Raw genomic sequence first — 14,845 nt, 5'->3', positions numbered from 1 at the left:
CTAACCTTGAAGTACTGTATAAAAGAATCCTGTATTTTGTATCTGCCTAATGGGAGAGATGGATTAAGTAGAACACAGTTGAGGGGGTATACTACATAGGAAGGAAGTGTCAAAGTGATGAACTTTTAGTACAGAGCAAAAGGAACTGGATTTTTCTGGATTATAACAGTTTATGCAGTGGCAAAGAACTCTTTCATCCCAATTAGAAAAATTTCCAAGGGAGTTTTAAATGATTCAGTTCACTTCAGCAGCATCTTTGGTTTGTTCTCCATGGTACAAGATGGTTAATAGAACAAAATCAGACCTCCAGAAACCAGAGTTCCATCTCTCTCTTTTTGTTAATATTTACAGCTCAAATCTAATCCCAGTGATAATGAGGAAAAGGAAGCCCGGTCTCAGCTGATTAAATCTGATGAGTTGCAGCGCCTGCATTCACAGGCACAGTCTCTGTATCATCAAGAGGATTATATTACTGCTATAAGACTCCTTGATGGGATTCTAGAAGTAAGTTCTACATGAAATATAATTGAAGAGAAATAAGAATTTCTGTCTTTGGTAGATGTGTATGTTTCTTTTTTAACATAGAACTTTAAAGTTTGCACTGATGCAAAAACATTGGTGTTGCTGGCTCTATCCTACCAAGCGCTGTCCACTTCCATTGGGGTCGTTGGAAGCTGAGGGTGGTCAACATCGGGCAGGACAGAGCGCTAAAGAAAGGGAGATTGTGGATTTAGTGTTGGGGAATTGCTCCATTTTTAACCTAGCCTTCTGGTATAGATGACTTTTTGTTAATACTTTTTTGTGTTTAAATTTCTTGTCCTTTCCCTCAGTCCAAAGTTCAGTATTCTTGGGACATGGTGGTTTGAATGGAATTTTACCAGTATGAAAAAGGTGTGTCGCATAATTTAAATTTTCTCAGTCATGCTGCAGTTATCCAAGAAACTCAAATGGGTTGAACTTAGTACTTAGTGTGTATGTACATCCTCAGTGAGAACTGCGTACTTTCCTCACTTGGGGAGGTAGGGGAAACTGGTTAGAGAAAAGTAGTGAAGGATCAAACATAGTATGCAGCTAACATACACACTGGTATCCATACGCACATCCTTATCCTCAGATACCCGAATTGTAGTATCCCGTCTTGATGTTTGACTCTTCAGTCACTGGTCACATATTCAGATGTGGGCAACTCAAAAGTGTACTAGGCATGCTGTTTTTTAATTTTTCTAAAAAATGTAAGAAAATATTATAAGAAACTCCTGGCCCAGATTTTTAGACACATTCTGTTACGGTGCACAAAGCATCTATGACATGCATGTAATATTAGAAATACATGAGACAAAATTAATGTTGCTGTGAGATCCATAACTTTGAATGTTTTCACTCTTGTTTGACATTTAATGATGATGGTAAAGTACAGATAATGCAGAATTGTCAGCCATTATCTGTACTCATTAAATTACACAAATTTGGAATAGAAACACTTAAATTTACATAATTCTAACTTTTTTTGGTCCAGGATGTAAATTAAATACCAGAATCAATATTGACGTTTTCTGTAATCTAAAGATTAGGCATGCTTGCTTTAATGATAGTTCATTACTGTCATTTATCTACAAAATAAATTACTCTTATTTGCCTTTATACTCAGTCTAGCTAGGACTGAAATTTTATAAATGAATCATGTACAATTCCCTGAGGAAGAACTTTAATAAATAAAAATGTATATACTCAATTCCTAATTTAAAGTTTGCTCTGGTAACCTAGTTGCATTTTGTAACTTAGTTGTACATACTCTCTATTGCTTTATTAAACATTTTAAATACAGTCTTCTCATATGTCAAAATATGTACACTGCTTTTATGCACTGTTGAAGTTGCTTTGTATGGATATTACAGACAAATCCTTCAAGCCCAAAACAGTAATAAAAGAATTAGTGGATTATTTGTTGAGGGTAAATGTAATTATATCCATATTACAATCATACTTATTTTTGTCATTATAACTATTCAGAGTAAGGTGCTATCTCCCTGAGTCCCCTCTGTTAGATGTAACAAAAGGATTTACTATTTGAGGGTATATCACATTAACTTCAATTATTTGTCAATTTTAGCATTTATTTCATAACTGTAAAAGAGTCAAAGTGTGGGAAGGGGTGGGATGGGGGGTGGGAGGAGGGAAGGGGCTGTTTTAGGATTAAACCTAGCCCTTTAAAACTGAGTTAAGAAAAACATGAAATGTTTTGGTTTTATGCCTTGTCATTTTTTGACAACAAACCCCTCCCACATATTTATTTCAGAAGGAGAAACTCATTTTTATATCCAGGAAAAACATTAACAGTCGATTATTCGAGAGATGTGGTTGTTGTCCCTCTCTAAACCTGTACTGCCAAAAGTAAGGGCAGACCTGTACAGACCATGTTGATATAGAAACCTCCTTCAGATGTCTATTTGGACGGTAGACACCTCAGCCATCACAATTCTTCTCTTCCGTAGTAATGGGGGGAAGTTGTAATAATTTAGGATTTCAGTCTCCCTCCTTCAGGCTCGCACTGTCCCAGTTCTTTCCAGCAGTGCTGAGAGTTCAAGCATGCCTCCCTGAGTAGGCTTATTTGCAGGGTTACAAATTGCATTTCTAAATAACTTATTTTCTGGTATCTTTTGGAGGAATGGCTTTGAAATATCTCTGCTCTCTGGGAAGTGCATTGATGTTAAATTTCAGGCACTCTACACGAGTAGAACAGTGATCCATCACAAGAGGCAATATGAAATTAGGTAGGATTTTAAAACAAGTGAAATGCTTATAGATCAAAGTCTAGCTTTCATTTTGGTTTCTCAAGGTTTGCGTTTGGGATGCAGAGCTGCGGGAGCTTCGAGCTGAATGCTATATAAAGGAAGGAGAACCAGGCAAAGCCATTAGTGACTTAAAAGCTGCTACCAAACTGAAGAATGATAACACTGAAGCCTTCTATAAAATCAGCACAATATACTACCAGTTGGGGGACCATGAACTGTCACTCAGGTAAGTTTACCATTGTTTGTAATAGCAAAAATGAAAACACAAAGCCCATGGCAAGGAAGTTGGGCCCATCTACTATAATGAAAGGCAAAATGAGTGAGTGGTAGGATTAGTGCAGACACTTTTGTCAACATAGTCATTGTGTGGAAGTACTCATTGGCCTGTCTCTGTACAGTTCTTGTTTATCAGTGTTTTAGCACAAGATATGGTGCCTGGAACTCTGCATATTATGTACACTAATAATTAAAATAACCTAATAAAGTCTGGTGTTTGTTGCATCTCTATGGGTAGAGACTGCAGCTCCTCTAGTGGCTCAGAAAAAGCCAGCTAGTCTGTCAAACAAAAGAAAATGGGCACAGTGAAAAAGGAGGAATTAGTGAAGAAGGGTGGCCAGATTGGTCAAGAATGAACTGATCCAAATACAGCTGAAAGACCTTCCATGGAGAGCTCTTGCAAATGTATTTGGAGAATGTTTCATGGATAGTCTCTAAGTGGAAAAACCTACTCGCATATGGATACAGATGAGACTTGGGGATTGAGACTGGAGACAGTCCAGATGGTCTCAACTGCTTTGAAAAAGATCTTGGTCATTGAAACACTTTGGGTTTAGGGATCAAGGACTCAGTATACTATCAACAAATACTTTGCTTTTCAGTGCCATCTGTGTTGTCTTCTCTCTTCCAGTCCCCAGATCATTCAAACCCCATCTCACTTGTACTCAGATTGAAGTTCATTCAGACTAAGTCTGGCTAGAGTTCAACCTCTGTGCTCTTGTACTTTGACAAGCTGCCTTCTCACTGCCCTGAATTCATCACAATGTCCATTGCTTTCACTCACATAATAAAAGCTGGATAGAGGGCATCATTAGAATCTTCTGGAAGAGAGTCTGCTCCCTGCTATCTGTCACAGAGTACTTCTACTGAAAAGCAACTGCTGAGTCCGAGATGGGGGAAATTGAGAGAACAGGGGATTGCAGCTTACTATCCTGAGTTGTCTTTTTAGGTTTCTCTCCCTTCCTTGTTAGTAGAATGGATGTCAGAATGAATGAGGACAGGGATTTTGTGTGGGGTCTCATGCGGAGCGGATAAAGCACACGACCAATGTGGTTGCAAGCTGAACTCAAGCGGACTCCAACTCTGTTTATTACAAGCTTTCTTTTATAGTCTTTCTTAACATTACGTAACACAATTAGGCTATAATTACACATCTACTGATTGGACAAGAAGGAGAATCATGTGTTTATCACATGTATAGCCCCACACCGATTGGTTCAATTGTTCCTTACATAAGGCCTCATCTTATATAACCACCAGGGGGCCTTACATAAGGCCTCATCTTATATAACCACCAGGGGGCCTTACATAAGGCCATGATTTATTGCCAGGCAAGTGTCCCATCGTGACCCTTACCCTCTCATGGAACTTTACATCCCCCACAATTTTGGAAACCTCAAATGAGTGTGGTTCTCTACTTAAGCCTGGGTATTTATTTCATGCTAGCATGGATCCTCTTCCAGCAGGTATGGTATCTCTAAGGGTGAAGATTGTATCCCCTCCCAACCCCCCACCTTTTTGAGGTGACCTTGGATAGCTATACATCAGTGAACCCCACTTGTTGGGGTATGGATCAGCATTCACGTTGCACTCCCTGTCAGTGCCCGGGCTGGGGAGGCTAATGATCCAACCGGTGGTCCAAATTCAGTGATGAATCCTGGTCACGGGCCACCTGAGGCATGTTGTGCATATGCTAAGAAGAAGAAGACCCCACTTGTTCTCTTTTTTTCAAGGATAGAGAGATTATTTTGTCTCCTAGGACCTTCAGGCCACATCAATTTTCTTCCCATTCATGGGCCAAATCAAGCTGTAAGTGCAATTAAGCAAAACACTGTTTGAAACATACAGTGGAGAGAAGTTATCCATAAAAGCAAAAAGAAGCATCTGCACTCACTCTTCTGGGATGTGAAAAACGAGCTAGAGTATGTTAGGAGATTTAGTTAGAAAGATAAGTTTTGTAGCTCTGGGACTTCATGAGTGAGGTTACTACTACTCCTCAGGCCCCCAAGTTCATGTCTGTTCCTCTGATTGTCCCTTCCTTCTTAGGTTGTCTTGGCTTCATGCTGTAAGGACTTTACTTTGCTCTTAGCAGAGACATATATCAGCATTTTCATTATCCTTTTGAGACATGACATAAGACATGACAGGATGACAGCTGTACCAATCCAAGACTTTCCTTATTAGCACCCTTGCATTTTAGGGATTTCAAAGAACACTGGCCTATTTCAAAATATACTGCTCCTGCCGCATGGGTTCTAGGCAAATAAGCATTCTCTGAAGAGGTTTTTAAAAATTAAACTGACATCTTTTGAGTCAAGTATCCGAGTCCCATCAGAGTGGTCTGTCCTGGTTTAGGAGGTGTACAATGTTTTTATGCTAACATGGACTGTAATGGTATGTGTGGAGTAAGAATATACTGGAAAATCAGTCATCACAGATAGTTGTGTCAAATAACTATCAAATGCCGGACAAAACAGTTGGAAATATATACTAGAGAACAATACACCTCTACCCCGATATAACACTGTCCTCGGGAGCCAAAAAATCTTACCACGTTATAAGTGAAACCGCGTTATATCGAACTTGCTTTGATCCACCAGGGTGCGCAGCCCCGCCCCCCCCCCCCCAGAGTGCTGCTTTACCGCGTTATATACAAATTCGTGTTATGTCGGGTTGTGTTCTATCGGGGTAGAGGTGTATATTGTAATATGTAGTATAACTTTATGCCGAGTATAAATTTCTGGCAACATAAAGTACTGGGGGAAAAAAGCTGTAAACTCAGGAGGATGTTTCTCATTAAAATCACACATTAACATGTTCTTGAGTGGAAGAGAGAATGCAATGCAGAAAAACCTGTCACTCCAGACAGCTTTTTAAAAAATACTGTCCTCTACTTCTTTTTGAAATCCCTTAATGTTTCTTTTTCCTGCATGAAAAGTGAAGTCCGAGAGTGTCTGAAACTTGACCAGGACCATAAGCTGTGTTTTTCTCACTATAAACAAGTAAAGAAACTTAATAAGCAAATCGAGTCAGCAGAGGAACTCATCAGGGAAGGCAGGTAAGAGCACTAGTCAGCATTTACTGAATGATACCAGTACTATGACTCCTCCTGAAGCAGTAAAACTTCACAGATTTGGAGAAAGTTTGTTTTGTTTTGTGTTTGACATGTGGGATGGAACACTGGGCACGGCCATGAGAATTTCAGTTTTAAAAATAGACGTCAACCCACGTGTACCATCAGTAGCATCTGTTCCTCCTTACTTGTCCTGTTTCCCTTCCTACTCTCCATGGCCTATTGCCATTTTATTTTGCTCTTTCTATGAAATAGATTATAAGATCAATGTTTGTATTCAGCTCTCAGGTGTCATAGCACCATATAACTAATAAATAAAGATGAATGCTACTACAAATTGTCCCTTGATAATAGGCGCGCCAAGCAAATGGGGCTCCCCACCCCAACCCTGAGATGTGATGAATAGTCTTTTTTTTTTTTTTTAATTTCTGCTACTTGCTTCTTCTCAGTTTTGTATGATTTATTGTCAAACACATAACCACAGTTGTGCTAGGTGGTATGTAAAGTGATAGAGTGGAAGTAGCTTTTTCATCATTTATCTGGATTTCAAATGTGGTGTGGTAGCAGATATGTTTTTTTAACTTTGAGAATGAAATCTGGAATACTTAAATTCTCAAATGTGCATTTCTTATACTTAGTAGTATGTGTGTAGGAAAACTAGTTTGCTTTACAGTACAGCAAAAATGACAAAGAAAGCAAATTTTTATCAGCAGAGTTGCTGATAAATATTAAAAAAATCAATAAACTTTTTGAGTAATTTTATTGGTGTATTGTGTGGCCTCTCTGGAAAGCTTTATGTGGCTATTCATTTCACCAGTAAATTCAAGTGTCAGTGCTGTTAATTTGTGTTAAATGTTGTCTCTTATTTAAAAGTGTATTTTAATGCATCAGTGTTTAAAAGTGGAGATCACAGCATACTTGCAAATTAAAATATCACTGCAGCCTTTAAATACATTTTTCATGAGTTTGTCATGACTCAGGAAGCAAGAAAAGAATTACTGGAGCCTTGAAAGTTGCTATATATGTAATGTGCTCAGAACTTTTCTTCGGGATGCTAAAACACACAACGAACAACATTAAAATAACTCTCTCTGATGGGATGCCAGCCTTAATCCATCCCAAATTTGTCTGAAGGGGCCTGAGACCAGCTCACAGTGAGGTGCATAAATAATGTATTGTTTGTGCTCCAAAATCTAGGCACGATGTGATTAGTTAGGGATGGAATGGAAACTTTAACCCCGCACTTCCGTTTGTGTTTCAGAAAAATCTTACATTTCAGACAAATGTTAGTTTCTGTGCATTTAAAAACATAAACCTTGGTTCAGCTTTTTAGGCTGTTGGGAGTCACAGGAGCACAATAGTCAGTCTCTCTTTTGGCTCACTTGAATTGCTCAGCAAATGGTGCTTTCATTGTGGAGCCTCCCTGCATATGAAAGTATGCAAAGTAGCGTTGTCATGAACACTGCAGAAAGACAGACAAGCCACTGGAAATGTGATTTAACTGGTCATAACTTTATTAAGTAACACATCTGGGAACTATCCAGCAATAACTTGTCCAGTGCAGGTTGTTGTACCTGTGTAATCTGTTCCCCAACTAACCTGATCCCAGCCCATAGCTGGGACCCCACTGCCTTACCCTTATGTGAGGTTTAAGGGGGTTATCTCCTCACTATACTGGACATTAGGAGCCCCAACTCCACCCCCACCTTCTTTAGGAGATGCCTTCTTCTAATCACGTACAATTCCACGTTTTTAGGGAACTAGATTCCCTATTGAACAAGTACCTGCACTGGGCACCTGTTAAGTTGCAACAGTGTGAATTTTACAACCTAACCTAACCTACCACTGGGTCCCTGGGCTGCTGAAAGGAAGGCAAAAAAGTCATTCTGCCTGGCTAAGCTGGCAGTGAGGGAAAAATTCCTTACATGATACCCACAGCAGGGCCCTGAAACTCTGTCCTCCTGTAACCCCAAGGCAGGGAGGGAAGAACTTTTCTCGTGCAGAATGGTTCTTCCAGGCAGTGGGGGAGGGCTTATAAGCCTTCCCCTTTCGGTGTGTGGGAGCTGATAAGCTTCTGCTGCATGCATCTGTCCAACCAATCAACCAAAGAGCCCCCTCCTCTTCCTCTTCTCAAACCCATGAAGGGGTGGGTGGGTGGGGGGGTGCAGTTCTTAAAGGGGCTAAGAGTTTTCTTTCTCCTGCTGGCCCAGACACAGTCTCTGAGGCTGAGAGGGGCATTGCAAGAGATGCACATCATCCCAAACCAAACAAATTGCCCAGTGACAGTTTCCAAGTTACTTTGTATGAGTTGGTACATTGAATGACCACTGAAGAATTGATACAGTTGCTTAGAAAATAATTGTGTTCCAAAATACTCAGTTTATTTTCGCAATTAAAATAGGTACACAGATGCCATCAGTAAATATGAATCTGTAATGAAAACTGAGCCAAAGGTCCCTATTTACACTACTCGTGCCAAAGAAAGGATCTGTCACTGCTTCTCAAAGGTAAAAAAGAACATTTTTACCCTTGTGAGTAAATAATATTTCACAAGAAATACAAATACAAACATTGTTTTCCCTTCCCCTTTTCAGAATGAGCAGTCTGCTGAAGCCATAAAAGTTTGCACAGAAGTTCTGCTGCTGGAACCAGCTAATGTGAATGCTTTAAAAGACAGAGCAGAAGCCTATTTATTAGAAGACCAATATGAGGAAGGTAAAACTTTTGACTTAAGATTTATGGTTTCAAACTTTAAAGAATACTACAAGAATAACTCCTCCAGACAACCTCTGCTGAAGCGTTTACTGGCAATCTTCACAAACGTTTGGATGCTACAATATGTTTTATGGCATGCAATCAGTGCTGATACTTCTGTTTTCTTTAACTGAATTGTTATTAAGACAGCAGTACACGCCTATCTTTATCCTATGCAAAGTTGTCTTAAAAGCATACAGTGAGGTAAGGGCAATTAAGGGCTTGTCTACAAGACACAGCAAAGCATGCCAGAGGAGTATGATTTGTAAAGCACAATAACACGCTGCACTCTAACTGCCCCATGTAGGCCTTGCTGGCATGCTCTGAAAAGTACCAGGACTACATTAACGAAAATTAGGTATCTTTTAGAGTGCACCAGCGGGGCCTACACAAGGCAGTTAGAGCACTTTACAAATCATACCCTACTACAGTGCTTTTGCTAGTGCTACGTAGACAAGTCCTTAGATCAGGGGTGGGCAAACTACGGCCCGGGGGCCACATCCGGCCCTTCAGACGTTTTAATCCAGCCCTCAAGCTCCTGCTGGGGAGCGGAGTCCGGGACTTGCCCTGCTCTGCACGTGCCATGGCTCTGCAGCTTCTGGAAGCAGCAGCATGTCCTCCCTCAGTCTCCTACGCGTAGGGGCAGCAAGGGGATGCTGCACGCTGCCCCCGCCCCAAGTGCCGCCCCCGCAGCTCCCAATTGGGAGCTGCAGGGGCGGCACCTACGGATGGGGCAGCGCGTAGAGCTGCCTGTCCATGCCTCCATGTAGGAGCCGGATTGGGGACATGCTGTTGCTTCCAGGAGCTGCTTGAGGTAAGTACCGCCTGGAGCCTGCACACCGACCCCTTCCAGCGCCCCTGCCCCAGCCCGGAGCTCCCTCCCGCACCCTGAACTCCTCTTTTCTGGCCCCCTCCAGAGCCCACACCCCCAGCCAGAGCCATCACCCCCTCCTGCACCCCAACCCCAATTTCGTGAGCATTCATGGCCCGCCATACAATTTCCTTACCCAGATGTGGCCCTCGGGTCAAAAAGTTTGCCCACCCCTGCCTTAGATGGTTAGAGGTTTGATGTGACACATTGGATAGATTGCAAAGACTAGATTTATTAAGCCTTGAAAGAAGAATTAGAAGAGACTTAATTGGAGTACAGTATTCAAAATTGACAAAGGCATAGAGGAAGCTGATTACCCCTTTCTTTCTTTTTATCCTGTCCCCAAATATGAATAAGGGATACATTATGAAATTAGATGGGAATATAGAACTAATAAAGAGAAATGATGTTTCATGCATCAGCCTATGGAATTCACTGCCACTGGAAATAGTTACTGATTATGGGTTTTTAAAATATATGGATAACTTTATAGCCATTAATAACACTTCAAGCTATGGTAAAAGGAGGTGGTAATAATAAAATTTCATGGCTTGATAAGTTAATTTCCTTTAGTGGGTAGGAGGTCCCCATGCTGCCACTCCCTCAAATATAGCACAACATAACCTGCTACATATATTCGGAGATAGGACTAATCTTCTGAAGTGTTGCTCAGAGGAGGACTGTGAATAGGGTTATAATGCCCAAGCAGCAGTGACTAGATTCAGTGCACTTGCATAGAGAATAGTTGGGCAGAAAGCCTCCGGGAGGGGAGCATGCTTAGAACTGACATTCACTACATCTTTAAGAAGGAACAGTGTGCACTTTCTTCTGGTGCTAGGGTCACTGCACTCTGGTCATGCCAACAGTACTCCCGATCATGCCTCTCTTGAGGTGTGCAGCACTAATTGTTCCTATCCCTTCTGCTCTTTCTTCACTAGAGAACTTACATGCCTGTATTTTTACTATTTGCAAAATCTAAAAATGTTAGTCACTTAAAAAAAAGTGTTACTAACCTTTCTGCAACTGTTCTTCAAGATGTGTTGCACATGTCCATTCCCATGTAGGTGTGTGCATGCCCTGAGTACAGTTGCTGGAATTTTTCCCCTAATGGTATCCATAGGGTCGGCTCCAGTGCCCTCTGGTGCTGCATGCTCATAGTGCCAGTATAAAGGGCCCTGCCGACCCTGCACTCCCTCAATTTCTTCTTACTGGTTGAGTTCGATAAGAGGGGATGGAGGCTGGGTTTTGGAATGGACATATGCAACACATCTCAAACAACAACAGTTACAGAAATATTAGTAATTGTTCTTCGAGTGCTTGCGCATGTCCATTCCAATGTAGGTGACTTTCAAGCAGTTGCACAGGAGGTGGGCTCTGAGTTCAAGAACAAGCTGATTGCAAGACTGCATGGCTGAAGTTGGCATCATCTCTGGCCTGCTGGGTGATGGCATAGCATGTTGAGAACATGTGCACCGAAGACCAGGTTACTGCCCTGCAGATGTCCTGAATAGGGACTTGTCCTAGGAAAGTGGCCAAGGAGGCTTGCGATCTTGTGGAATGAGCAGTCCGGTTAGCCGGAGGAGGAACACCGGGCAGCTTGTAACATGCACAAATGCATGATGTAATCCAGGATGCGATTCTCTGGGTGAAGATGGGAAGGCCTTTCAGCCTCTCGGCTCTCGCTATGAGCAGCTGGGTTGATCTGCGAAACGGCTTGGTTCTTTGTATATAGGATGCCAGGGCATGTTGAACATCTAAGGAGTGTAGACGTTGCTCCTCCCTGTTCACATGCGGCTGTGGGAAGAACACTGGTAGGAAGTTTGCTTGATTGCAGTGGAATTGCTAAACCACTTTCAGGAGGAACGCTGGGTGCAGATGCAGCTGCACCTTATCCCCTAAAGAGGATTGTATATGAGGCCTCCAATGTGAGGACACAGATTTCCGAATCCCTTCTGGCTGAGGTGATGGCCACTAAGAAGGACACTTTCCAGGAAAGATGAACCAACGAGCACCTTGAAAGCAGCTCGAACGGGGGAGCCATAAGCTTTGATAAGACGAGGTATAGGTCCCAGGGAGGAATAGGCTGTCTTGCCTGGGCTATAACCGCTCCAGGCCTTTAAGAAAATTAATAACCATCTCATGCAAAAAGACAGACTGGTGGTTGACCCAGGGATGGAAGACTGATATCGCTGCTAGGTGGACCTTGACTGAAGAAATAGCCAGACTCTGTTGTTTGAGATGCAAAAGGTACTCTAACATAGTTGCAATGAGGACTGTGTGAGCGGAACTCTGCGTTGGGAGGACCAGATGGAGAATTGCTTCCATTTTGCAAGGTAAGTGGCTCTGGTGGAGGGTTTTCTGTTGCCTAGCAGGACTCCATGGACTTACTCAGAGAAAGCTTGCTTCTCAGGATTCAGCCATGGAGCTTCTAGGCTGTCAGATGAAGAGAGCTGAGGTTTGGGTGGAGAAGCCGACTGGTCTCGGGAGATCAGGTCCGGGTGTAGCAAAAGCAGGAGTGGGGTCTCCATCAAGAGGCCTAACAGGGTGGCGAACCAATGCTGCCTGGGCCATGCCGGGGCTATGAGAATTACCCATGCCCAGTCCCACTTGATCTTCATCAGAACCTTGCATATCATCTGTATAGGGGGAAAGACGTAATACAGGTGATCTATCCAGGATAGCAGGAAGGCGTCTGTAAGAGACCTTGGGCTGTGGCCTTGCAGGGAACAGAACTGGTCGCATTTCCTGTTGTTGTAGGTAGCAAACAGGTCTATAAGGGGAGTCCCCCACCATTGGAAAATGCCCCCTGCAATGTCTTGCCAAAGGGACCATTCGTGGTGAGAGAAGAAAGATCTGAAGAGGTAATCTGCCAGCTGGTTCTGTTTTCCCAGTAGGTATGATGCCTCAAGATGTATTGAATGCGTTATGCAGAACTCCCATAGCTGGATTGCTTCCTGGCATAAGGGGAAGGAGTAAGCTCTGCCCTGCCTGTTGATGTAGAACATGGCAGTCATGTTGTCCTGGAGAACTGAAATTACTTTGTTTGTAATGTGGGGCAGGAATGCTTGGCAGGCTAGATGGACTGTCCTGAGCTTTCTGACATTGATATGAAGAGAGAGCTCTTCTGGAGACCATAGGCCTTAAGTCTTGAGGGCCCCTAAGTGGGCTCCCCAATGCTGATGTGTCCAAGATTAGAGAGTGGGGTCACAAAAAGGGCACTCCTGCACAGACCATGCAGTTGTTCAGTCACCAAGTCAGTGAATCAAGGACTTGAGCCGACATGGTGAGCTCTGAATCCAGGTGATTCCGGGGAGGTGAATACACCCTGGCCAGCCACACTTGGAGAGGTCTGAGAGACAGCCTCACATAGAATCATAGAATATCAGGGTTGGAAGGGACCTCAGGAGGTCATCTAGTCCAACCCCCTGCTCAAAGCAGGACCAATCCCCAGTCAGATTTTTGCCCCAGATTCCCTAATTGGCCCTCTCAAGGATTGAACTCACAACTCTGGGTTTAGCAGGCCAATGCTCAAACCACTGAGCTATCCCTCCCCCCCGTACAACATAAGTGTATGATGTCATGTGGTTCAGAGGACTCAGACATTTTTGAGCTGTTGTGACCGGGTGGGTCTGAAAGGACCTTATCAAAACTGTAATTGTCCAAAACCGGTCTTCCAGGAGCAAGGCTCTTGCCTGAATGGAGTTGAGAACTACACCAATGAACTCTATTCTCTCCACCAGGATGAGTGGATTTCTGTGTCTTTATCAGTAGGCCTAGGGCCCAGAAGGTTAATTGGATGAGATGGATGTTGGATTCTACCTGAGCTCTTGACTGGCCTTTGAGTAGCCAGTTGTTGAGGTATGTGAAGACATTCACTCCATGCTTCCTGAGGAAAAGCTGTCCCCACTGCCATACATTTGGTAAAGACCTGTGGAATGGCTGACAGGCCGAATGGAAGCACTGCAAACTGGTAATTTACTTGGTTCACAACAAATTTTAGGAACCTCTGTGGCCTTGGAAAATCGATATGTGGAAGTATATGTCCTTTAAATCGAGGGCGGTATACCAATCCCTCGGATCCAGAAAGGGAATGATGGAAGCCAGTACCAAAAGTTGCTTGTGAGAAGGGTCCCTGAAGAGGGACGGAGAGGGAGAGTGGGAAGTCGGGATAGACACAGACTGGAGGATGTATACCACTTCTAGTGTGCTGAGTACCCAGCGGTCTGACGTAATGAAAGTCCAGGCTCTGAAGAAGTGGGACAAGCAGTTTGAAAACAGGGGTAATTGGATCCAGTATTGCGGGGATTGAGAGGTCTACCTGAAGCATTTTGTCAAAAGGAGTGCTTCAAGCTGCCTGACTGTCTGGGGGTGGCCTGCATCAGCCCTGCTGTGAAAGCCGGTGGCGGTTTACACCTGAACCCCCTGTTCTTCCTCCTCTGCAGGTCCTGTTTGGCTGGGCAAAGTAACGTCCAGTCTGTTGGGGCCTGTAATGCTTCCTGGATGCCGCTGGGGTATATAGCCCCAGGGATTTCAAAGTCACCTTAGAATCCTTAAGCCTGTAGAGCCTCGCATCAGTTTGCTCCAAAAAGAATGAGGGCCCTTCAAAGGGGAGGTCTTAGAGGGTTAATTGTATCTCCAGGGGGAAACCCAATGACTACAACCACGAGCTTCTGTGTGTGGTCGCTGCTGTGGCCATAGATCTAGCCACAGAATCGGCCACATCCAGGCCACCTACTTTAGTAAGTCTTAGTAAGCCTTGTGGTCATCTTGCACACCCACTGCTACCACAGCCTCATCTGGGGAAGAGGAGGCTAGGACTAGCTGAAGGGTCACCACCCCACCCTTTGTATCAGCCAGGACCTGTGGGGCTTCTTCTTGAGGCTCAATGCCGGGCTCGGTACCGGAGTCTGGATCTGGGTCTCATGGCGAGGTACCGGAGGTGCTCTGCTTTATACCGGCGCTACGAGTGCACGGCACCAGAGGGTGCTGGAGCCAACCTGACAGATACCACTAGGGGAAAATATTCCAGCAATTGTGCTCAGGGCACGCTCATATCTACATTGGAATGGACATGTGCAA

General features: G+C 43.5%; 1 protein-coding gene across 1 annotated transcript in view; it reads left to right on the top strand.

Annotated features, from left to right (window-relative positions):
• DNAJC3 (DnaJ heat shock protein family (Hsp40) member C3) overlaps positions 1-14,845 on the top strand; it is a 62,515-nt gene that overhangs the window by 36,829 nt on the left and 10,841 nt on the right. The window contains exons 6-10 of the mRNA XM_065423658.1: positions 352-504; positions 2,837-3,018; positions 6,007-6,126; positions 8,543-8,648; positions 8,736-8,856. Of these exons, the coding sequence (XP_065279730.1) occupies positions 352-504; positions 2,837-3,018; positions 6,007-6,126; positions 8,543-8,648; positions 8,736-8,856 (682 nt within the window). The remainder of the gene's footprint in view (positions 1-351; positions 505-2,836; positions 3,019-6,006; positions 6,127-8,542; positions 8,649-8,735; positions 8,857-14,845) is intronic.

Source organism: Emys orbicularis, chromosome 1 (genome assembly GCF_028017835.1).
Source record: "Emys orbicularis isolate rEmyOrb1 chromosome 1, rEmyOrb1.hap1, whole genome shotgun sequence".
Lineage (NCBI taxonomy): Eukaryota > Metazoa > Chordata > Testudines > Emydidae > Emys > Emys orbicularis.
Note: the sequence above shows the minus strand (reverse complement) of the source record. Positions and strands in the feature narration are given on the sequence as shown.